The sequence below is a fragment of the Pelecanus crispus genome, chromosome 5 (genome assembly GCF_030463565.1).
Source record: "Pelecanus crispus isolate bPelCri1 chromosome 5, bPelCri1.pri, whole genome shotgun sequence".
In the NCBI taxonomy this organism is placed as follows: Eukaryota; Metazoa; Chordata; class Aves; order Pelecaniformes; family Pelecanidae; genus Pelecanus; species Pelecanus crispus.
In genome coordinates this window covers 27,542,895-27,568,616 of record NC_134647.1, presented here as the reverse complement: position 1 = coordinate 27,568,616, position 25,722 = coordinate 27,542,895, and the positions used below count along the sequence as shown (strand labels likewise).

Below are 25,722 nucleotides of genomic sequence, written 5' to 3'. Positions count from 1 at the left end.
AAGGAATGCGACAGCCTTGACAAGGGAGAGAGATCTACTGAAATAAGGTATAAAAGTCAGCTTTACTGCGATCTTAAAGTTGCAAAAGGCTTTGAAAAGTGAATGACCGGAGAGAAATATCTCATGAGAGTAAAATGGGCTTCTGAAGGATAACTTCAGCTGTAAATGCTAAAGTAAAAGTTTCTTGTTGTGCACCTCAGTATTTTCAAGTGCAAAAAATATGTATTCTGCTCACACTTCCATCTTTCTGGGGGTTATATTCATTCAGAGGAGATTAACCACCAATTTTCAGTGTGACTGCCTTCATCAGAAGTTCATCCCTTCACAAAATGACATTTTTACTTTTTGTGGGAGCAGTATGCATGAATTTCTGTGAAGACATCAGATTCATAATTGTAAAATGAAAGGTGGAAAAATGTTTATATTCCTAAGGAGATGCCAGAATTGTATTCTGCGCAGGATGGCAGTATAAGACTAACTTGTGTAATTTTATTTGTCGGATCTTTTTGTGTTAAATAACTTTATTGTGGTATTGAGTTTTAATTGCATTTATGTTTATAGGGACATTTAATAAAGCCACGTGTTCTGCAGATAGCTGCAGTAGGATGCATAGATTGGTATTTGCGGTCTCTGCAGTAGAGGAAGCAGTCTGGGATGATTTAAAGCAACTGATGGTTGTACTAACACTCATTTAAAGGACGGTAAGGAAACTTTGTCAGGGAGCATGGAGAAACTCTACCTTGTGCGCCTCATTGCCTCTGGTTGCTTGTGTGGGGGGAGAGGAATGACAAACCCTTCTCTTTGCATGTACTTTTCCAGATTTTCTTTCTTTAGATGGCCTCTACTTTTTCTTAAGAGCTAAGCTGTCATTTGTAGGTGACTGGTGTATTCTGTTCTTCTGCCCTGCCTCTGCCCCACATGGTATGAAAGCTGGAGGAAGTAATGCACTCATGCTGGCTGGAGGTGTCTTCGTTCAGCATCTGCTGCCGGGCTTCCAGGAGGATCTCTGCTGACGCAGCTGTATTGGTATGGGCTGTAGCACCAGGGGCTCTTACAGTGTTGGGCCCCTGCAGAGACCTTTGCAACCCCTATCTCTCATTACTGTGCAGTACAGACCTTTATGATCTCTCTCCTTTGTGTCCTGTTTTTCTGATGTTAATGATTTAAAGGCAGTTTGGCCGTGTTTTGAAATTCTACTTCCTAAGGGGTGAGCTTAAGCAATACCTTTTTTTCATCTGTGCAGACAGTGATGTAACCTTTACACTTGTGCAAGGGTTAATTCCCTGTCTCAGTGAAAGGTTTTAATGTACCTGGTGATTTAGAAATGTTCAGAAAAATGCACCGCTGGATGTGTTTTTTCTATTTTTCTCTGCTTTCTTTAGATCTTTATCAATGTACAAAAAGATTTAATTAGGAGATTTAATTAGAAGATTTAAGAAGAAAGTGTAGAATTATTTTATGTAGCTTGAGTGCTTAATGGCCCCAGATTGGGGAAACTGCTGTATTCTCTATTAACCATCTATAAATGGATATGACAGATGAAGCGAGTAAGAGGAAGTGTACATGGTTTGTGAGGCAGGCAGAAGATGTCACACTATTTCTCCTTTTTAATTGACTTCCCTTTCCTTTATGTGTATATAGTATGACAGCACATGAGCAGGAGGATGAGAGTAATCTATGGAAATATGGGGGTAGGAAAAGAGCTGGGGCTGGGCAAGAAATCGTAAGATGGAGAACAGCTGTCAAAATGATAGCAATAGAGATGCGAGGAAAGAAAGCAAGAAAGAAAACTTCTAAAATTTCTTCAGGCCAAAGAAATCTGTAAGTTCTGCAGAATTTCATCTTGCTTCGTGGTCTCAGGTTCCCTGTGGTTCCCTCTGAGCTTGTGGGCTGTGTGTGCCTTTTGCCACTGATCACAGTGAGAATCCTTTGCTGCTCTCAGGGTGTTAGAGATGGGCCCAGCAGCACATTGTAACTTGTTCTTGATTTACTGCATGTTTGTTACAGTGCAACTTACCCTTCTTTTATTGGGCATTTAGAGAGCTATAGCCTCCTGACCTGTCTGATCTAAAATAAACTTAAACTAACCTAGTAGGTCTCAAAAGTCTTATAAACTTGACAGCAGATGGCACATGCTTTTTGTTTAGCCCTGCATATACAATCTTGGTGGGTGGTAACTGCCTTAGGACAAAATCAGCATCCCACCAGTCACCATCTGGGATGGCAGATGATATGTGGGACTGTCATGAATAAGCATTCTGATGTTTGTAAATGTCCGAAGGAAGACACTGCTTGTTAGCACGGCAGTTGGTATGCAGTCAACACGGCGAGAAGCTCACTTTATGCAGTAATTGGCAAAAGCTGAATTGTGTGCCTCAAGTCCATCTCTGTAATATGGGTGGGTGTAAGGTGATTCTTCCATAGTTTGTTCATTTTGATGGTAAAATTAGAATGGCCCTTATTTTGGCAGACCTTTACTCTTTCTTGGTGCTTTTGTGATAAAAATAGTTCTTCTGTTTCTTCAGTACTGTGTCAGAGGTGATGTTTAGGTGCCTCATATCAGATCATACCCGATGCTGATAATGAGCGCAAATGCATGCTATGAAATGTGCCCTTGCTTTGACTGTGTAGTCTGAGTTGATGGGTGAAGGGAGGGGACGATTTGGACACAAAGGTGTAAAATGACTTGCAAAAGAACACACCATAGTTTTGTTGCAGATGCAGGAGTGGAAGTGCACATCTCCTGGCCCTTGTCTACTCCCATTTTCCCTTCTCCCATGTGCGGGATGCACAGACAGAAGTGTGAACGATGAGGATACCCAAAGGTGTTTTCCCTCATCTTCTCCCTCCCTGGCTTTATGCATTAAGCCTCTCTTCCGGACACACATGCTTTGAGAAATACTATTTAGACCAGTTCTGGTTGGAAGGGTCACTTGTCATGCATGTGACAGGTTCTTTACGTAGAATATTTTAGATAGTAAAGCTGGTCCCGTAGGAAGCTCTAGGTTGTATCAAGTATGAACATCTTTGAAAGGAAGAAATCTGTGCATCTATCATGCAATTTGCTTTATACTGCAGTTAAGACATCTGCTTTGGTTTGTGTTAAAGTATGTTTTATTCGCACTTAGTTGGTCTGTGTATCTGCTGAAATGGGTATGAAGCAACAATTTAATGAAATGGCATCTACTTCAGTGATTCAGCTGACTTGACTATTCTTTTTCTCAATACCTTCAGGATTCTTGGTGCAGAATACCTACAGATTTGGGGCTTAAAATGTTTATGCAGTTTATGTTGGAATTGCCAATGGTTCTTTGGTATGAAGGTTTTGGAGCAGGGGGAATATTCTATCTGAGTCTCTTCAAGTGTTTTTGCTTCTTAAGTATGACATGCAAATAGTATACTGATTTTATACAAATGAATAATAAAAGGGAAGAAAATCAAACAAAACCTCACATGAATTCTTAATTCAAGTACTACCTTTCAGCTTAAAATTAAAATGTAAAGGTTAGAGGTATGTCCAAAAGTTTATCAAACCCAAAATAGATTAATGCAACAGTATGGTTGCACTGGCTGGAATGCATAGGAATGAGGAGGGTTTGTCTGTCAAATTTGTATGACCAAATGCACTCACTCTAACAGGCTCTTAATTGAGGGGAGAGCAGGGTGGATTATCTGCAGCATGGAAGCTCATCCATGTGCTATTTCTGGATCAAGCTGTGAAATGTCAGCAAAAACAGTGAAAGGCTGCCTCATTCTTTATGAATGGAAGGGTGTATTTTAATGTGGCGTAAGATAGGTATTCAGAATGGATTTTGCAGGCAGGAGTCGCTTGAAGCCTGAGGTGACTGGCAGCTCAAGTTTAGGAGAGGTCTGTGCAAGTCCATGGGTGGGCAAGAGGAATTAGGGAATGGCCACATTTTTGAGTCAGCCAGAGACCTCTCCAAGTTCAGTATCAGCACAAAATATGCTTAGCCACGGTTCCTTTAAACAAGGAAAATGGGAAGTGAAGGGTTACATCCAAGGCAATGTCAATTTTAACCTGGTCTGTTCTTGCAAGTGACTTCAAACTAGGTGATCCACTTGCCTCTTCTTATGGTCTGTCACTTCCAGTTGGACAATTCTCCTATAACTTGATCACAAATCTTAAGTAGTTAATAAGACACAACATATGTCTCTCTACGTTTGTACTATAAGGGAACACTGCTTTCAGTATTTTTTCTGTTCCAAAAGAAAATCAATAGTTTACATGGACGTTGACAGTCTCTTATGGATGACTAATCTGGGACCATCTTTTTAGGAGCATGTTAGGATTGACGTTCACTGCCACTGATCATGCTTGCAGTTTTGAGCAGGGTTTTCTCTTAGAATTCTTAGTGCTGTCAAGCAAGCTGCTGTGTCTCAATCTCACACTGTTTCCGAATGTAGCTTGTTCTTTGTTCATGCCCAGCTATTCTTTTCACGCAGTCCTCAAAGTTCTTGCTCTTGTGTCCAAGAGCTCTTTTGCAGCATTACCAGGCTTTATCCTGAGTTAATGGTTTCCAGTACAACTTATATTCAGCTCCTAGCATTGTCAGACTTACGCTATATGAACAAGAAGGCTGTCTACTCTGCCCTTCCATTGTGGCTTCCTTTTATGCTCAGGTGAATTCTTGATACTTTTAAGAAAGGTAGGAAATGATTTTTGCTTCCTGAGACCAAAGCTTTATGTACTCCTCAAATGTGATTATGCTCAAGCAAGATAAAGCAACAGCCTGGTACAAATACCCTGTAGGAATCTCCCATTATGTCAGTGGGTTTTGATCTTTATTCACACAAGTTCATGCCTAAAACTTTCTTCTATAATTAAAATAGATGCTTCACTGGAAGTACCTTACATCTTGTACCTGTTCTCCAATTAGTTAAAAGCCATTTGCTTTACAGTGGGTATTAAGTTATCTTATGTTTTAAGAGATGATTCTAAATCATATAGAAATAATTTGTTAAGAAAACCCTAATTTTTTTGTGGTCCTTTTATTCTTGAAGGCAGGTTCAAACTATATCCTCCACATCATTTTCCTTTTACAAGAAAAGAGTTTTCAGCTCTTCTGAGTTGTTAAATCTGGTGGAGATGCATCTAATTAGTGTTTTATGTTATTCAATGTAGATCTTCTATGGAGAAATACAAGAGGAATCCTTTGATTTAAAAGAATACTTGGATACAATACTTCGAAAGATGCAAGTAAAAAAATCCAATCTAGCAACTTTGTAGAAGTCTAGAGATTTAGGAACTAGTCTTAGAAAATGATCTTAGAGACAGTATCATTCAATTTATTAAATTAGTAATTGATAAGACAGTTCCCTAGTCTCAAGGAAGCAGATTGTGAAAATGGGCAAAATTGGGAATACACTTAAGAAAACTCACTTTGTTAATTTCTACTTGGAAAAATTAAGCTTTTTAAAATTATTTTTATCTGCTTTTTGAGGAGTTGCCATTAAAATGACTTGTACTTTTCACATGTTTAACCTTTTAAAAGCATCCCACCTATTTTTTTTAATTACTACTTTTTGCTGGCTGCTTGGCATTTTGGCATGTGAAATGTTTTAATCCTTGCTTTGTCCAACAAATAACTCATTTAAGACTGTCTGTATTTTTGTAGGTTTTTTTTCCTCCTTCCTGCATATTGCTTTAGAATTCCAGAATATTTGGGTTTAGGTATTTGATAGAAAACTGGAGTTCCTGGATGAAGAAAGATGTAAACATGACCTGATACTGACAATCAGTCAGTGATGTTTACTATGTCGTGGACTCTTTTGTTCATGAGGACACTAAAACACAAAGACTGGACTATGTGGGACCTGGCTGAATGTGTTGCATATAACACACCAGGGTGGCAGTGTGGTTATCAGGAATGTTGTATGGATTTATATGACAAACCTGTTGATGGAGAAAGCTAAGCGAGCTGAGTAGCCATTTTCCTGGCAGGTCTATTCTCTCTGATAGACTTATGCATGTGGTATGGGAGGACAGAAGTCTAAGGTGACATATACATGCATTGGACAATTTCGGTATCTAGATGTTCTTCTACAATTAGATAAGAGTATTTAAAGTAGAGTTGCAAATTAACCGAAGTTAAGTAATGGCTTAATGACAGATTCCCGAGTAGAAGGCACCAGCTTGTCAAATGGTTCATCAACCAAAACTGTATTACAGTAATGCTGGAAAACTATCTGTCCCTCTTGAGGCATAATCCAAGATAGCTGTCTGGACTCCAAACTTGATTAACTTTCTTGGCAGCAGTCAGATATGTTATGTCAGGTAAGGATATATCTCTTTGGCAAATAAGTCAATGTGTAAATCTGTTCTTGTTAATGTGAAGCATGCTAGAAATCTGTAAGTACAGCGGCTAAAGAGGAAAGGATCAACCTCATAATTAGAGCTAGCTACAAACATGGGCACATGCAACCGCAGTCTGTGATAATCTAAGTTGAGAGTGATTTTATTTACTCCAGTTTAGCTTAGCTCACAGTCTAGTACAGTAGGTCTAATTTTAGGTTTCCTTAACATGGACAATTTCAAAGCTGGTAGAAGAAAGTAAAAAACTAGCTACTTGAATGTTTTAACTTTTCTGAATTCCTTGTACTGAACAGCTAATGTTTGTGTTGTGAAACAACCATCTGGTTTTGTAGTTTAAAGAGAATCTCGTTCAAATGTTAAATACTCTAAAATGTGTTAGTGAAAAGGCTGTCAGCCATTTGTCATACTACACCATTCAAAACTTTAAATGCACAGGAATAGCAAGCTGACTTCCTATTCATCTTCACACTGATTAAACCAGCATCAAAATACAGGCTAAAAAATTACTTAACTCGGTTTGGTCAAGCTTGGTTTGATTATCTGTCACAAGGAATAAAAATATACTTACTTTCCTGAACAATCCAGTTTTTACTGTAACTTTGAATTAAAACATTCTATGTGCTTTGTGAGCAGAGATGAAAGAAATAAGGAAGAGTTGATCAGATGTGTATGGATGGGTAATAAATAGTTTGACAGGTGGAAACATTGCAGAATATGATGCCTCCTTGAGGAATTTCAGAACAAGATGAAGATTAAACATGGCAGTTCTCTGTTTTGATTTGTACTGAAAGAAAGAGGAACACATCTTCTGAAAGGAAACTGGTCCCTTAAACATATGGGGGATTTTTCAAGGTTGGCTTCAAAATAGTCTCTGGTGCTTTTTTAAACACTGTAGGATACTGTGCACCAGGCACTATGCATATGCTGTTCACCACAGTATCCCAATAGAACTTGTTGCCCAGATGGTGCAAACCATATGCCTCTCGATAGTTTATCTATGTTTGGGAAATACTGTCTAAAAATATAAGAAAGGTCATAAGACTTCTCAAAAGCAGCTCTAGTGAGTTTCTTTTAAATAATGCTCTGGAGGTATTCAAGCTGGTTGGTTCTGGGGTTCCACCCCCCGGGCCCCCACACCCCAATTTTGATTTTTTGCGGGGATTGTTTCGGGGTTTTTTGGGTTTTTTTTTTTTTTTTTGGTATATGTGTGTGAGTGTTTTATGGCAGAGATGAGGAACTATGGAATCATACTTGCTCCAGTGCAAGACCACAGCTCTTAAGGCATGCATACAGACTTCACTGGTCCATCTGCATAGTTTTTCCCCATAGGAGGTGCTTAAGAGGTGTACAGCACAAGGCTCTGTCTTAGGTCTCTCTTCCCCACCCCCCCCACCCCCCCCCCACCTCCCCCAGTTGTAACAATATAGAAAGCCAGGTAATTTTTATATTTGTTCCTGTGTCTTCGGTAATTCATTTGACTATTTCCAAAGGCTAAAGGAGAAAATCCTCTTTGCCCATACCTAAGTTGTTAAAATATATTTTCTGTTTTGCTTACCTGGCACAGATCCACAGAGGGACAGCAGTCTAATTACATTTCCAGCATAGCGGTTCTTTGAAGTATCAACTAATTAGGAATGGGCATTGCAAAAGTTTAGACCAGCACTCAGGAAAAGAATGCTTCATGTAACCATCACTAATTCATTAGGATAACCAAAGCTTATTTCCTTTGAGTAAAGATTTGCACATTCTCACCTACAGCAGTGTACTATATATAATAGTTCTTTGTAGCTCCTCTGAAAGCACAACTCTGTTTAAAAGTAAATTAGCTAAACTGAATGGCTAATTGCCTTGAGTTTCAAGTACAAAGGATGTCCATGCTTAGATTTCTTTGCCAGCTGCAAGAGGCTGAGAAGATGTGGTTTCAGAAATCCTAACAGGGTATCTCATGACACCTAAGAACTTAATGTGGTGTCATAAATCACTAAGTTATTCTTGCTCCGGTATTGGTTGCAGAATCTATTGAGCTAGATCACAGTTCTGTGTACTGGGGAGGAAACGTGACAAGAGGGACAACTTGTTTACTCTGGTAACAGCTTATGTCAAATACCTGAAAAGCTCTTATACTTGCATTGCTTCCTCTTATGATTTTGATCGGAGTAAAAATTAGTATATCTGGTTTGATGCAGAACTACTTTTGCAAGAGAAAGAAGCAGGCTTTCAAGTACCTATGAAAGACGAATATGGCATACAATCCCCTTACGGACTTAGATTTTTCCAGATTATTTCAGCTGAATGTTTTCTAACATACTTGGATGCTCTTGTTTCCTGCTTTTTTCCCTTGTTTTCACATTCTCACCTTTCAATTTTTAATTGGGTCTAGTCCTCTAAGTCATTGAGTAAATACAACTAGTGATATAGCACTACCTTTGTCGTGTGTGTCACTACAGTGTGATTCACAGAATCATGTCCTTTTTGTATGGGACATTTTAATTTGTGGATATTGTTACATATCATTCACTCCTGAGATTCGGCTTATACTGTGCTGTATCCAGGTTATATAAAACTGGCAGCTTGCAGGATTGATCAAGTGTATTTTCCCCTTATGATAATTTCCATCTTTTCTCCCTTTTAATGAAGTCATACTCTTGTTTTCAGTCTTAAACCTACTTCTAAATATTTCATCATCCCATCTATAACTATTACTCTAAATGATTTGTTTGATTTCAGAGAATATAACGATCATGTAACTTCTCTTTATTCTCCATTCACTGACTGTAGTCTCAAGTAGCTGCTTCTGTTACGTGATAATGTTACTGAGCTATGTGTAAGCTGGAGGAACAAAATGGCCCCGTTTCATATCTGACTCCTGGTGAGTGAGAATAAGTACCATCCAGAACTCTTCAAACTCTGTCTACAGTGAGCAGCTCTTTTTGAAGGAAAAAGACACTTGCCAGATGCTTGCTTGCATAAATTTCTGTTACTAGGAAATGTAGAGAATAGGAAGAATGCTCAAGGGTTTTTTTTGGTGGGTTTTTTTAAATTACAAATTAATGTGTATGTACAGGCTTCTTTCATAAGTGTAAAGCATTCAGATAGCCTTCTAAAGAAAGGTTACCTCTTACAAAATACATCTGCATTCATGTTGAGATTCTTACACTGACCCAATGCAGAATTGTACTTGTTCTGTATATTCTAGAGCCATGACATTTCAGAAGGTATTTTTAAAGGTGTGTTTTTCCAACTTTGAAGAAGAAAGGAAGGAGACAGAATTTTAAAGACAAATGGGACCTTTCATGTAATAACCTTTTAATTTTTTTTAACAAATACATACGCCACAAAGAGCCATCAGTTATGGTAAAAGCTGTATTACAGCATGCACATCTTTCACACAGTAAAATCTTGATGGATGTTTGCCACCAACATTTTCTTCTTAAACACTTTAGAAGAGACTGGACAAGGCTTTTCAAACACAGATGATCTGCCATACCAGATGTTCAGGTCTCTTAATTTCCTGGGAAGACGAGGGCTGGAACTGCTGCATGGGAGCAGGGGAGGACATCTGAGGGCTAGCATGGTTTGGTTTCTGGCTGCAAGTACAGGTCCTCTCCAGGGTCGGACCGGTCAGAGTATGCTGCTCCATGCCCTCCTAAAGCCAAGGTTTAAGATGCTCAGTGTAGGTATTTTTTTCAGAAGTGCTTTGCATCTGCTGCTGCCAGCAGTTGTTGGGAGGTCAGTGCTGCTTATAATCAGGTCACCTTTTAATTTACATGCAGAGCTTTAGGCAATCAGGTTTATTTTAAAATTTCAGCTTGTGGTTTTTAGTTCTCAAATTAGTAGCAAGACATTGCTTTAAAGACTCATTTGTCCTATGTTAATGCAACTAAGACAGTACTTTGTAGTAAAAGTGAGTTTAAAACTATTCTGTTTGTAAAAACAAAAGTGAAATTTGGACAGTGGTTTCTTTTTGTTTGTCTGAAGGTTCATTTTCTTTCTAGCCTGGCAGCTGAGACGCTGCTCTAGGGTGTAGGTGTGGTGTTTGAGTCCTTGCTACCCTCAGTTGCTCTTTCGGTGTGTGCCCATATTAAAACCAGTTTTGGTCACGTCAGGAGTACACTTTTGAGGCAAGTTTTCTGATTTTTCCCATTACCTCTGCTTTGGTTCATATTTCAGCAGTGTCAGACTTTACCAACTGAAAGGTTTCTTTCCTTTGGATGAAAGTAAACCAAAACATGCAGTCCAGGAGTGTATGTGTCTTGTACTGTAGTGAGAATGGGCTAATGCAGTACCAGGTTGGTGCTTTCCAAAACAAACCCCTTTGAAAGGTTCTGGTGCTGTTACAGGTACTCAGCATCAGCTGTCTGCTCCATCAGTCTGCCTTCTGGTCCACGCAGCTTCCTAATACAAATACCACTTTTAAATGTATCAACCGAGTTTCATTAAGATCTTACAGGTTATTGAAATAATTACTGAATTATATTTTGAATTATTATTTGCTTTCTGAAATCAAACTTAGGAGATTTCTCATAAGGATTTTTAAACTTACCTATTTTATTATTAAATAATTGTGTTTGTATGTTTATAGCATCTAAAACAATGTACTATAAAAATACTTCTGTTTCAAAACCTTTTACTTCAGGGAACAAAAACCTGCAACAGCGCTGTTGAAATAAAAACAGAAAACAAAGGGAGCAGGGGAAGTTTATTTATGATTTAAAAAATACATTGAAAAGTAACAAGTACCAAAGCTTTAAGCAGATTAAATTTTCAAATGAAAATGTCATCTAAGCTCAGCTGAGTCGAGGATCTTGGTTGCTTGCCTTGAAATATGATACTTATGCTTAAATGATTTAGTGTGACAGTGTCTAGCCTAGGTTTTCGGGATCACTAGTATTTTGGTTTTGAAAGCAATTAGGTACCTGGACCCTACAATTATTTTTAATAATTATTTTTTGTTTTAATATTTGATGTGATGTATATTTTAAGGTATTTGTATTTTTTGTCTGTTTGATGGCAGAACTGACAGTTATATGAAACAAATATACGACTACGACTATGAACTCTGTTTATTTAGAATACTTGATCAGTGAATCATGCTTGAGGAGGAATTTGTACAAATACTAAAATTTTAAGCATGGGCTAGAGTTAGGAATGTGATTAAATAGTCCATCCCACCATAAAAATGACTCTTTAAATAACATATTTCTGAAGTTGTTCCCACATGTAAATACCTGTGCCAAAGAACCAGACGGACTTTCTCCTGGTAATATGCTTGTCTGGATAATGAGAGGAGTATTCTAGTATTGCTTGCAAATACTACACTGTTTTGGGGAGGATTGCTACAACTGCTTTTGTGTTTTGTTTTGTGCCTGTGGAGGTGTGGTCCCTCTCATTCCTCCTGTTTGTCAGAGCGGCAGGTATGCACAAAGATCTGTGCTGCTCTGGTTCCTGGGCTGAAAAAGGGACCTGGCATTTGAAGGAAGCCTCTTTGCTTCTGGAAGCTGAATGTAGGTGCACTGTTGCCTGGCAAGAGCTCTTCTGCACAGCTCCCTGAGCCAGCCTTTGGCTGATCCAGACTATTTGGGGGGTGGTGGTGGGAAAGAATAAAGTGTAAACAGCAAGTTGTTTAGCCAAGAAAACAGAAATATTTTCTATTTGAGTTACCCTTGACTCTTCTCCCCCTTATAAAGAGCACCCCTCCACCCACCCACCCCTTCTTCTCTACTGGTTTAGCAGCATACCTTAAATAAAATACACACTTACTCAGCGCCCCCCCCAGATATATAAACAGTTCTTTGTGCAGCTTGGTTCACTTATCCATGATGAGGTTTTTATTCTCTAGGGACAAGTGCGTTTTTCAGGCTCTTGGATTGTTGTCCAGGGACTGTCATTTACTGTGTATTTGTGTAGCGCTCAAGACTAATTTCTAGCTGGCATTTCTCTGTATAATAGTTTTAATTATGAAGGTACTGACAGACTACTATAGACAACTTTTTAATGCTTGTTTGAAGGCTGAAGATTTGGGTGTATATAAAAGTGGAAACTATTCAGTAGTCTCACTTGAGCAGTCTACTGTCTTCCAGTGTTTCAGTAGTATCTTTTGTTGGCATCCTTTTTGTTGATAATTGCGTTTGGGGCAGTGGGTACTGCTATGGGCATTGGAAAGTGAAAAGCTCTGGAACCAGTGTTTAGTGATGCAGAGGAAATGTATTTGAAAATAATCTTAACCTCTGCTAGAGATGCAATGATAAACCTGCTTTAAAATAGAAAGCTTGCAGAACAAAATAATGAGTTGTGAGCTGCTGTTGTGCGCAGACTGTGATATATTGCCAACTTATTACTTCTGAGCTCTGTGGTGTGTCACAAATGCATGTATTTCTCCATTAAGTGACGCCTCTGCAATTTGGAACCTTATTTGTTGGAACTGGTCTCTGGTTCATGTTGTATAGCATTTTAAAAAAGAAAATGCTGATTTAGCAATAAGCATTATTAGTTGGCTTCTAGTAACAATTTTGTCTGTTTCCTTTGTAGGTATGAAGCGTCCATTAAGTCCTGACCACATCTTTGAAGATGGGATTATGAATCAACCAGCTGTTCTACGGGGCTTTGAAGAAAAAGGACTGAGGAATGACAGACAAGACTATCAATTAAGCAAAGAAAAAAAGAAGATACTGTTTTCCTTCTGCGAAGTGTGCAATATACAGCTGAACTCTGCAGCACAAGCTCAAGTTCATTACAATGGGAAGTCTCATCTGAAAAGAGTGAAGCAACTAAATAATGGAAAACTTCCTACAAGTACAGCTCCTGGCACTTTGTTTGCAAGTACAAGCACAGGTACATGATGAGTATGAGGTGTTGGATTTTGGTCAAGAGATCTGAGGAAGCTTTTAAGCTCTACCTCCCCCACCCAACATCGCCATTAAACTTAATATAGATTAATACTAGTAGTTAATAATATTTTGCCATGTTCAGAATTCCTGGTGTATTTCTTTTCCTGTGAAGCCAACCTGTATTAAGGCAATATTGTGTTAATGCATGATAAATGGCTGTGTTGGGCCTTGTGGAGTTGAGATATGGTCCATTTAAAAGTAGCTGTTGTGGGTTCAAATAGTCATGTATTTTGTCATCTGCTTTTGTTCCCAAAACAAAGTTCTAGAAGGATGCTACGGGTACAGGAGAAACTTTTAGAAGAAATGTAGTGGTGGGAAGAGGAGGAGGAGAGTTGGAATTTACAGGCCTGGCCCTTTCATTGTTTCTGCTTTCAGTGGTCTGATTTTTAATTACTCTCATTCAAGTGACAAGTAATTTGAAACAATACTTTTTACTTACTGGGCAAAACAAAGGTCCCAAATGCTTGGGCAAAATGTGTTTTAACATGCATAATATAAAGGTGCAAAGCACATAATGTGCTTTTTGTTGGTTTTTTTTTTTTTTTATTTCAGTGTTCAACTTGGCTCATAGCTATTCTGAGAAAAAATTAGTATTTCCTTATTTCTCCACACATGTAAGAAAGTGAACACATGGAACAAATGATTCAATCTTGTATGGTTGTAAGAGTAAGGATGTTGTGACTCTCCTTCCCTTTTTTAAGGGGTCCTGGTATGCTATAGGGTCTCTTGCTTTGATATTCGTAGTCTAAGGATTTTGCTGCAGGATTATCCTTTTTCTGTGATGTTCCAACAGCATGGAAGAAAACTTGTTAGAGCACTTTAAGGATGCTTTCTTACTGATAGCTGAAATAGATACTTTCTTTCTTCCTTTCCATTTATTTTGTTAAAGAAAGTTCAGGGGGGTTTGACATTCTGTAGAATCCAAAAGGACCGAAGTTGATCTTAAAAAGTATTCTTTAGGTCTCAAGCAAGTATAGCAAGTCGTCCTTTCTGGTTCTGAGATAAATAAAATGCTGCAGGTTTAAGTAGTTATTGTCTAGAAGAAGCAAAAGTTGTTGCTTATTAATACTTAGAACCATAGAATCGTTTGAAGTAACAGATCTCAAATCTTCAGGAAAAAAATTTTATTAATTTTATTAGAGAATTTTTTTTATTAGCCACATGAGGAGATTTGCTGTGGGGATTTTTGGTTTTGTAGAGAAACAGTCAAACAGCATTCAAGGGTTAAGCTTTTCTCCCCACCCCCACTCCCCCACCCTTCTGATTTTGTTTGTTGTTAACTGAGTTTGACTTTTCTTGAAATCTGTTGTATTGTTTTGTTCGGCTACAACCCAGTAGTGTAAGGGTAAAACTTGGGTAAGGCCCGTGGTCCAAAGTATTAAATTCCTATTGAGTAACACCTAAATTACTTAATTGTGTGCTGATAGAAAACATTTGAAATGTTTGCACTGTATGTTTTCCGTTGCTTTTTGTTAGCTGGACCCCTGCACCTGATGTCTTTTGCAGTCATTCCTGGGGAATCACAGCTGATGCTCTGGCACTGTTGCTCAAAGAATGCTCTGACGCTGAGAATATTTTATGTTTTCTGGAACACATGCTTTGGGGTTACTGTATAGCTTAGGAGTTAAAATTCATGTTTCTTTGTGCTTTGTTCACTGACCTCTGTGGTAGACTATATCCTAGTTATTTACCAGTTACACTGGTCTGTCCAGTGCATGTTGAAATAGGCATTCTGTGTTCATAGCTGAAGGATGTTGCTTTCATAGCATTTGAAAGAAAGAAATGCCTGGCATAGGCAGTTTATTATTATTATTGCATAGACAATTTAATATACTGCTTAGGAGCCAGTAGGAGAATAAGATTTACTGAAATGTAGGTCTCAAAGAACACTTTCCAAAAATAAGTAGAAATTAATTTTCTTACAAATTGATGTTACCCAGGCTCAGTTTTAATCCGTGTCCTCTGGAGTGTTATTACCCCTTGTAATGGGAGTCTGCCTTTCCCATTTCTTTGGCTAACACTGTAAACAATTAATTGTGCACATGGTAAGAGAACAATTCATCTCACTTCACCAGTGAACAGACTTTATTCCACCTGTGAAGGAAACAAATAGCCCCTCTCATACTTCGTTGTTGTAACTGCATCCCGTTCTAATGAGCCAGGTAGCGAACAGTTCAGCACACCTCAGGAAGCTTCCTGCAAAGGTTCCTGCTCATCTGTGGTTGGAGTTTTCTTCTGTCTTCATAAGATGAATGTGCAATTAGTAATATTTCTCTTGGAAAATAAGGTGACTGTAAAATATACATGACTGAAAATATTCATTGACAGTACAGAAACCAGGATTACAGACCTGCCAGAACTGTCTTGATCCTGCATGACAGAACTGATCTGTACACCGTCACTGCCTCTAGGCTCCTTGGCTCTTGGTGGACTTTCTTCCAAATGGGGATCAATACAAAGGAGTCATGAGACATATTTTCATATTCATCCGCTTCTGAGGTCCCCTCTGTGACATTACTGAAATCTGGAAGCTGTTTTGCTATTGTACCTGTACCTGCAATTTCAGTTACTTCAGAGCAAGTAAAATCACATATAAAATAAAGTTTACAGCTGCTTTATATTGACCAAATCAAGAAATTGACTAAATTAGAAAGCTTTAGCGATTTGATCCACTCATTGAACTTCTAAATTTCTTTAGATTGGTGTTAAAAATTGTATGTGTGAAGAAAACAGCATTCTACTGGAAAAGTATATTGCACACAATGTTAGAGCCTTTGCTTACGTTAGTGATTGTTCGTTACCATTTGTACCCACCCTGTCTTACTGCAGCTCAGGCTGAAGTTTGTCAGTGATACCGTTCCCAAGGGCCATCCCTACCCCTGTGCCAGGCGTATCGGATGTACGGCCAGGCTTCTGCCAGAAGGAAATAAATGAAGTTCCAAATAGGAGAGTGTGTATTTGCTTCTGCAACTTCAGTTGGAAATTATAGAATCATAGAATCGTTTAGGTTGGAAAAGACCTTTAAGATCATCCAGTCCAACCATTAACCTACACTACCAAGTCTACTCTAAGCCAATCAAGGGTAGACTAGACTAAACCATGTCCTGAAGTGCCACATCTACCCGTTTTTTGAACACTTCCAGGGATGGTGACTCCACCACCTCTCTGGGCAGCCTGTTCCAATTCTTGACCACCCTTTTATTTCAGTTACTTCCTATAAGCAGGAAAAGAAGGGGTAGTTTCTTGCAGCCTTGGAGAAATGTATTTTGGAGTGGGCCTGTTCAAAGCTTTTCAGCGGCACACCTTGCTGGAGCCTGCCCCGGCGGTAGCCATGGCTCAGGTCACAGCTTCTTGGGGTACCCGAAATCCCGCCTGTCACCCCGAAAACAGGGGCTAAGGTATCTGCCCTTCGAAGGGGGAGGAACCAGTTCTGCGAGTATGGTACGAACTTGACTAATTTAAGATTGCGTGCCGCCTCATCTGCTGACAGACAGCTAATGAGTTACTGGTTCAGGACACGAAGAAAGGGGGTGGGCGGCGTTTTGCCGGCGGGAAAGGCAGCGCGCCTGCGGCGCCGCGAGCCTTCCACGAGATGGCGCTGCAGCCCGGCCCATTGAGCACAGGGGCCGCCGTGCGGCCTTGGCTGGCTTGGTCTGCTGCTGGTGCTTTCTTAAGCCTTTTTTTTTTTTATTAAGCAAGCTATCTGTAGGGATAACAGCGAGTTGTTCGTGAATATATATGCTGTGGCCAGTTTCGTGGGTGACTTCGTTATATTGCTCCCAGTTCTCATTTGGAGACGACACTGATTTTGCTCCAGGAATTCTCATTACTTGTTCCCTGGGGTGGTATCTCGTGGCGAATCTCCTGATTTTCATTCCTTTGCCCCCATGCTAACATGGGAAGGGTCGGAGTAGTTTTAAGAGTGAGTGTACTACAAATACTTATTGAAGTCCAAATTTTACAGATCCCTGGAAATGGGTAAGGGTGGTTTCATTTTTGTTACAGAAAGTGCCCAAATTCTAGAAGCTGGCAAAGCAGATTCACTTTTTCCTGGGTCACAGGCAGTTTTAAACAGCAAACGTGCTTTAGGGTCCAGATGCCACTCATCAATGCCTGTTTGAAGATCTTTCTGTAGGTGTGGCTGAAAGCGAGATTGGGCCGTCAGTCCTCTGGCAGTATATTCTGGTAGCAGCTCTGCCTTTTCGCTCTTGAAATCTCTGACCTTGTAAGACAGTTTTGGAAATGCTGTGAGCCCCTATGCCGTGACTCTTTGTAGGGAACAGTCCTTCAAGTTAATGTGTTCCCCTGTGATACTGAGGAAATAATCACAGGATGATTTCCTGAGGGACTATCAACACACAGTTGTGTGATCTGGCTCACAGCAATGACAGCCAGGGATTTGTTAAACTAGCAAAACAAATACATAAATGACTAGACTTCTGTTGTGTTCATGACTTAAATCAGGTCACAAAAAGGGCCTGGTAATGCTAGCGCAAGGCAGAAGGTAGAACGGCAATCTTGGACATAGGAGGAGAACAAAGGGAGTCTGGAGAAGGCAGATTTTCTTCAGTTTTGGCAATAGAGATCAGAACTGCTTTGCCTCCTTGTACAATGCCATATTAAGTTGGAAGTCTAGGCATCCTTTCAAGTTAATGGAGGCAGGGAGACTTACAATTAAAGTGCTCAGAATTATCCTTCAAAGGATCCATGGACTATATAGCTAACTTGCATTTTAGTTTGTCAAATGTCTGGAGTTAGGAAGTGTAAATAGTGTCTTCAGCTATGTCAAATGAAAAGGACCTTCTTAAACATCTAATTTAGATTAATAATTAATTTTCTAAGCATCTGACTTTTTCTTTCTCTCAAAAAGTAAAACTGACTATTGGTAGACGTTGAGAAATTATTCTGAAAATATCCCAGCTAGCCTTAAATCCACACGCCCTCCTCTGGCCTGTGCATATGAGGAACACTTTTTTTTTTTTTTTTTTTATGAAACTGTAAAGAAATTACCTTGCCAGATGACTAGGTCAGTGCAGGATTAAATGATGGTCTGTTACAACAGAATGAAACTGCAGTGCATTACTCAGATTTCAGTGGAGTTTTTCCTTGGTTTTTAATTGTCAGAAGAATCTGATCCTAAATGGAGGTCTTTCTTTGTACGTTTGAATCCTTAGCTGGGCCACGACTAGCTTTCTGACAGGTAGCTTAGTTGCTATCTAAGACTGTTTGTGCCAACGTAATGGAGAACAGTATTTTTGTTTACTTTAAGCCTCTGGATAATAGGTCCTCAAATTCCTTATCGATGTTTGTCTTTCATTTTTCTAAAAAAAGAACATGGATAACCTGTCTTTTATTACACAAGATCTTTATGAATTATTCTACCAAGTACTCAGAGGAATGCGAAGCAGCAACCGAAAGTATCTTGACAAAGTTTGTCAGCCGAGTCCTACTAAATGTGTGCATGCATAGCTATAGAATTGGTGTGTAAGACTACAGAGGAGGAGGATACTGTGAGCTTACTCTTTCTTGTGTTATGCCAAAACCTTTTTTAAACTTGTAGAAGGTCAGTGCTTGTTCTGCCTTCCACATCTGCTGCCTACAGCCCAACGTTTTGGAAAGCAGTTTGCAAAAAGCTACTGCTGTGGGGACACAAAGTGGAGCAGTGCCTCGGGGCTCCCCCGGCCCCGTGAAAGGGAGGTTGTTCCCTGTTTTGTTACCCTATTTGGAAAATATTAGATTCTTTTGCTAAAAAGCAAAACCTTTCTCCAGTATAATTAAAAAAAAAAAAAAGTTACATTCCTGTAATGCAACTTAGATTAGTGAGCTGTTGAGAAACTGTTAGTATTTTACTTCTTACAAAATGTTGATGATGAGAGTTAATGTCAAGGGACAGAGCTGACATTACAGATGACTTCTTGTTTGCTAATAACTACAAACTGTGTCTATCATACTTTGTTCTGTGTTTGAGTAGCTGCACTGTGAAAGTACTGGTAAAATTCACAAAAACAATAAGTACATGATACGTGTACTTACTGGTAGTCTTCAAGGGAAAAAAAGGCAAAATTATTGTTTCTTTGAGGTTGGTTGTTTTTAAGTAATTGTCAAATTGCATTGGAGCAAAACATTCAAAAATTCCCTAACGGAAAAAAGAAAACCCAACCTTTTTTGAAGTTGGTAAAGGTTATCAGACCAATTATTAATTTGTAACCTCCACTTCATTCTCTTGGAGGTGGGGAGCACATTAGACATTTGCAAGCAAACAAATGGAATATGTGGCTAGTATGGAAAGAAGTGCTTTATGGGGGAGTACTTTGGGTGGAGTGGTGAAGGGTTTCAGAATAAAATTGGCTACCACAGTTGGCACTCTTTACCACTAGTTTGCATAAATATATTCTCATATCAAAATTCTCTGCAAAATGCCGCCTTGGAGAGTTTAACCTGTCTTCAGGGGCAGTTATGCTGTGGTAAAGAACCAGCATTGAAGACATCAGATAATCAGATGTTATCAAAGTCTAGGACCAAAAATACAGCTGCTCACCAGCCATGATTTCAAGCTGAGAATGGCTGCAGGAGTGGTGATGACCCACCTTCTGCTCAGGTTGAAGGGTCTCCCTTGTCATTTAAACAGCCCAGGCAGTGGCCTGGAGAGCTACTGAAATCAGTTGAGTTCATTGTGCTCTAAGGATTTCTTCACTGTCTCTTTGAAGGATGTGATCCACAATTTACAGGTGTAGACAGCTGAGGTGAAAAGGGATCTATAAATGCAGAGTCGTCATTTTTATTCAGTGTGCATTTCCAACAGTGATTTCTGTATTAAAATGACTGAAAAAATAAAATAATAAAGTCAGATTTGTTTATTTTTTAATCTTGCAAAAGTAAATCAGATACTTTTTCTGTATGGTAAGTATCTGGGATCAGATCCTGCCAAAATTTCTCTCATAGTTGTCTTATGACACGGTAGTATATTTGGATAACTGTACAGGTATTATAATAAAAACTCCGGTGTCTTTCTATTCCTCTGCAAACTTAACCTAGTTGTGATTACATCTGATTCTTATTATCCTGTGTATCTCTGTGGGCGTGAGTATGCACAGCGACACATGCCCTCTTACCTTTTTTGGGAAAGAAAACGTATGAAGTACCTGAAAAGACAAAAAGATTTACATAGTGGGAAGTCTGTGTGGGAGTAAGAGGAGCATGAATTTAATAAGCCATGGAGGTTTTTCATAGTAAGTAATTAAAAATTATTGTTGTTTTTGAAAGACAAAGGCATTGGTCATGTAATGTCATGCTTTTAGTTGTTGATTCTTTTTTTGGTTTTGTTTTGTTCAAATACTTAATCTGCTGGACTGTACAGATCTTTGCTGGATCAGTATTCTAAAAATTTTCATCCAAATTTTTATGTATCTCTTTAATAGGTATCGTATGTGCTTATATATAATAGACTTTGCCTGTTATGTGGTTAAAAAGTAGTTATTTGTTCATTTGCATAATTGTAAATTAATCTTATTTAGAAAAGCTGTAAGGAATCATTAATTTTTATTGCTGGATTTTTTTCCAATATCGAATCTCATCACAATACAGGTTACTGATTCTCCTCTGTCTCTCATTCATTGTAGAAAAGATAGAGCTATTTTTAACATTTACACAGTCTAGATAGATGATTCTTCGTTCTGTGTGGTTTGGAGCTGAATCTGTAGAGCCTTTCATAACCATATCTTTTTTTTTAATGGTTTGTTTGAATTTGATCACTGTAGCTGATTCCATGCATTGATAATGAAGGCTTGGGTTGCCTGTTTCTCAGCATAAATTCACCTCAGACTTCTACTTTGACAGTGCTCTGTGTTTCAGTACGCATGAAGATACAGAACTGAAATTGCTTTGCTTTCTTTACAAATGACTCAGAGTGTGCTTGTCCTTCCCTAAAATGTTGCCAGCGTGTGAAGGATTTTCAATGAGCAATGCAATAAGCCGGCATCTGGGAAGGTTTGAGGCTGCACTGGTATAACAGTGTACTGTCACACAGATGATCAGGGCTGGAGCCAAGTCTCTGTAGCACCGTAGATCATATTGGTCACATACTGGAAGTTTTGTTTATGTAACTTGGTTGCTGTTTAAGCTGCTTAAATAGTATTGCCATAATGTGGAGTGGACTTCCCAGTAGAGGTGAGCATGATTTTTATTATTAAACTTCACTGAATTGCTTTGTGATATGATATTAAGAGTGGATGCTTACATATTTGGCAGTATTTCTGTGTGCATGTCATTTTGTGTTTTAGTTATTCCAGTGGAAAGGATAAGAAAAATGGCAAGGCATATAATGCATATTTTTCTTCTCTTCTTATTTCAGTATTAAAAGTAACTCTAAAAATGTGGCAAGCTCCCTTTCCTTGCTTGCTGTTTGCAGAGGGCATCTTTCCAGTAGGTGACTTCCTATGCATTTTAAATGTTTTTGGAACATGTCAGTGATGCTGTATTATTGTTGTAGAAAGAAGCTAATTAGCACTGTGACTAAATACCTCTTACCAGAGCTTGCTTTCTGGTTTGTTAAATCTCAAATTATAGTTATAATGATATGTAAAACACAAGAGCTGTCGGATTCTCCAGATGAACTAAGAAAGTAAAGAATGAAATAAATTGTATACTGGATTTGACATCTTGCATATGTCTGTCATGATTAATATTGAAAGTTATGACCTGTCATGCCCAGGATAGCTTCCAGTAATTCATTTGCACTGACAACTTGCTTTGAGAAGGGTATAAAATTACTGTCGCTTCTCCCTAACCAAGTTAAATTTGAGATTTAGTGCAGTAAGTTTTATTTAAGGGAACAGATAGTGTGCTAAAGGTAGCCTGTGAAGTTCTAGTAGTAAATCTTTAAGCTCAAAAGAAGCATTATCATAAACTAAATAGACTTTGTACCTCTGTGTTTAAAAAAAAAAAAAGTTTTTTATTGAGAATTTCACCTATAGCAGAACACAAAAAATTAGTTTCACCAAGTTACTTATTAATCATTGCTGTTCTGCTAATATGTCTAGTTTGTGGTGAGTCCTGCTATGATTGTATTAGTGTTTGCTGATAGTAATTTTTTTAATAAAAGAAGGAAAAATGCTGAAAAAATATTTATTTAAATGTTTTTCTTGCTATAGAAATGTCTATGCTTACTATGTAAAGACTGCTGTGGGTTTTTTTTTTTTTTTTTATGAGGAACTAGGACAGCTCATGCATTTTCCTGCTAAATATATTTATGAGGCAGCTGTTTTATAGCTTTCAGCTCTGAAGTTATAGATAAGTGTGTATTTGTTTGACAGAAGATTCGAGAATTTCTATTTACTGCCAGTACATGTAAAGCTTGGCTAAGCAGACTGCATCAGGAGCACACACCATTTGTATTAGCCAATCTGTCTTTGCAAGTCCCAGGGCCACTATCTTGCTAGAAGCCACTGTGTGCTTTTGAAAGCATGAAATTAGTTTTATACTGAGCACATGGTCTCTCATTTAGCAGTTCTTTTTATGGTAATGGTCAATTTATGGTTCAGTGCCAGAATTTTGGTGTTCTGTCAAAGCTGATAGCTTCTGCTAAGGTGTTCTTTGGAGATAAAAACAAACAAACAAAACCCAAAACAACACCCCCACCCCCTACCCCAAAAAATCCCCAACAAAAATGCCGTTTGTGGTAGGGATCTAGGGAGACCTTGCTAAAGGAAAATTCTCCCCAATGACCGTAAACTACTCACATTTCTGATAGCATTTTGGAGTTATTTTGTTTGCAGTCTTTCAGATAACTTTTGTCATTCATGACATAAAGTTATTAAATTCATTGTTACCTTCTTACACTGCGTACAGAGCTTTATAATTGCTTTGCAATAAGCTTTTTTCATTACATGGAAAATTACTATCCCTTGATGCTGATTTGCTCTGTGTGCTTATTTAATGATCAAGGACAAAATACACTTGAAAAATGTATATGAAGCACCCTAAACATTCAGGAGAGATGCTTTTAAGAAAGCAAGTTTAGAACATGTTACAGACTTCGCTCTTTCTTTGGAAATCTGTAAGAGTCAAAATAAACTGTTAGTAAATACCTTTGTAAAACCTCATTTAATATATATCATTCGTAAATTGATGAGCCAACTTTTTTACCCATGTTTCATTCTTGGAAGAGGGCATTCTAACTGCCAGATTGCTAACTGTTCCCTCACTAGCAGCTACCCTTAGTGAAAGATTAAGGTGGTTAACATCGTGCACTATTAGACTTCACTTTTTTTAGGTTACTTTGTCCAGCTTACATTAATCACTTTTGTATATAGGGTAATTTTAAATTGCGCTCCATAATTCTGACTTTATCCTGCAATAAGCACTTTTTTATGGTACAGTATTTGCTGCTTTGCTAAGTTCTGTCTGCAAGGGGCAAAATATGACTTTGTTTTGTGTGGAAGATGTGGTGGGCTCTAGAACTGGTAATGTTTCTTCTCTGAGTGCTGAGGAGAGATCCCAATCAGCTACTGATATGCCTTCCTGGGAAAGAAGCAGCTGGAGGCCATAGCTTCCAGAAGCTTACTTAAGAAGTAAACTTAAGCTGGTGTACCAATTTTTTATTATTCCGTCATCATGGAAGAGAAGTAGAAGCTATGGAGACTACTGCACTTTGTTAAAGACGCTTGGAAGGCGCAGCAGAGTATCACTTCAACAAAGCTCCTTTCTCAAAGCCATGTTGTTTCGATCATCCTGTAGTCATGCAATAGATGCGGACTGGCAGCTTGCTTTTTATACAGCTTTAAAAAAGAACAACGATTGCTGTCATTTTAGGACCTTTGAATAAATTTGCTTGCTGTTCTTCAGTGTGTGTTTAAAGGCTACCAGGCAGAAAATATTGTTACAAACATTTGAAAAACGGTGTGACATGTCACTACCATGACATATCAGACTTGTTTTATTTCTTTGAGTGCTTGAGTTAAAATGCCTTTCCTTGTCCTTATATTCTTTTTGGGATTCTTTTTATCCATGCTTTTTATCGCTATACATATAAGCTTGTCACATTTCAAGCTGGCTAGTTCTTTGTTCCAAGATGATGTTGTTTGTAAGGTGCTTTCAGCTTCAAAGATCTTGCATCCTCTTCCAAGTGTCTTTATTGCTGTTTATTTCCCCTCCTGCCGTTTCACATTGGTATGTAGGTAAAGTGAAAAGCAAGATCTTGTGTGCTAGTTACATTGGGCAAAACTACTTTGCTTCCTGGTAGGGAGCTCTACTGTTTCAAGAGCCATTTCTATATCAGATTGCCAGTTATCACATGGCACCATAATTTTAATTTCTTCTCCTTTAGAAAACATCAGCGTTAGTGTATGGTGATCTTCTGCAGCTTGAGAGCATGCGGGGATAGCAGCTTCACTACTGCAAGGTTACTTACAAGGAGATTCTGCAGGAGAAGAGGACACTGGAAGCTAAAAGGAAAATATGATTGGGGAAGTGGTATGGAGTTGTGAGCAATTCCATGTTGATCACTTGACTTTGGGACGTGAGTCTAGACAACCTCTTCATGGAAATCTTGAATTTCCATTTTTTAGTGAAGGTCACTGGTGATTCCTGCCAGAGGAGCAGAGTAAACTGAGAACTGTAGTTCCCTGTGGCAGCCCTACTGAAGCCCTACTGCTGAAGCTGGAGTTTATATATGTTTTTCCCTGTCTATAGGCTAAAGAGACGGAGATATTTTGGAGGTCTCACCCACAATGTTCAGCCAAGAAACTGTGTGGGTTTTCATATGCTTTCTGTTCTGTTGGATTCTGAGCAGTGCTCATAACATGTCTTTGAATGGAAAATAAACTGAGTAACTTCCCTTTTTCATGTATGCTTTTTGTTCCTGTAAGGAGGGTTTTTTTCTTTTCGTTTTTGAGGAAAGCAGGGTACTTTTGATCTGTACAGGTGTAAGGAGATTGCTTTGTATTGACACCAGCAGTTAGGGCAGATGAAAGGCTAAATTCCTTAGCCTTGGGTAGGTCCAAGACCTACCCTGAAAAAGTTTTTTCTGTGATTGAGCAGTGCAGATCTCAGGAGGAGATGAGGAAGTCTTTTTAATACTCCATGAATAGAGAAATACAGCTTCTTTAAGGACTGAGATTTTCAAATTCATGTAGTGTGTTATAGGAACTACCTGAGGGAAAGGGTATGACTGTGAAAGCTCAGTGGGCAAAACTTTTCCTGGTAGGCAACTTATGAAAGTGTGTCAGCCTTTTGACTGGACAAGAATTTGTGGTATGATGCCTTTGGTGATACCACTTGTTAGTGTATGTCATTGCTCTGGATGGTGTATGAGATCTGTGTTCTGGTGATTAAGGGATGTTTCCAGGTCTAGGGACTTCTGAGGTTATTGTGTGTTCTTTTTTTGGATTTTTTCTTTGTTTGTTTTGTTAGCTGTTCACTTGGGTAATATTTATACTTTTGCTGAGCTAGAAGAAGAGACAGGGAGTGCAGGTCTCTAGTGTGCTGGTTTCCCTTTTGCTGTCT

The 25,722-nt window shown here is 38.6% G+C and overlaps 1 protein-coding gene across 3 annotated transcripts in view; it reads left to right on the top strand.

Annotated features, from left to right (window-relative positions):
* The first annotated feature begins 12,862 nt into the window (after positions 1–12,862).
* The window catches only part of ZNF385B (zinc finger protein 385B), a 143,967-nt gene continuing 131,107 nt past the window's right edge, over positions 12,863–25,722 (top strand). For 2 of the 3 annotated variants that reach the window (XM_075710995.1, XM_075710996.1), the window contains exon 1: positions 12,865–13,165. In XM_075710995.1, coding sequence (XP_075567110.1) covers positions 12,865–13,165 — 301 coding nt within the window. Of the gene's footprint in view, positions 13,166–25,722 lie in introns of all 3 variants that reach the window. The other variant, XM_075710994.1, reaches the window with a different exon arrangement.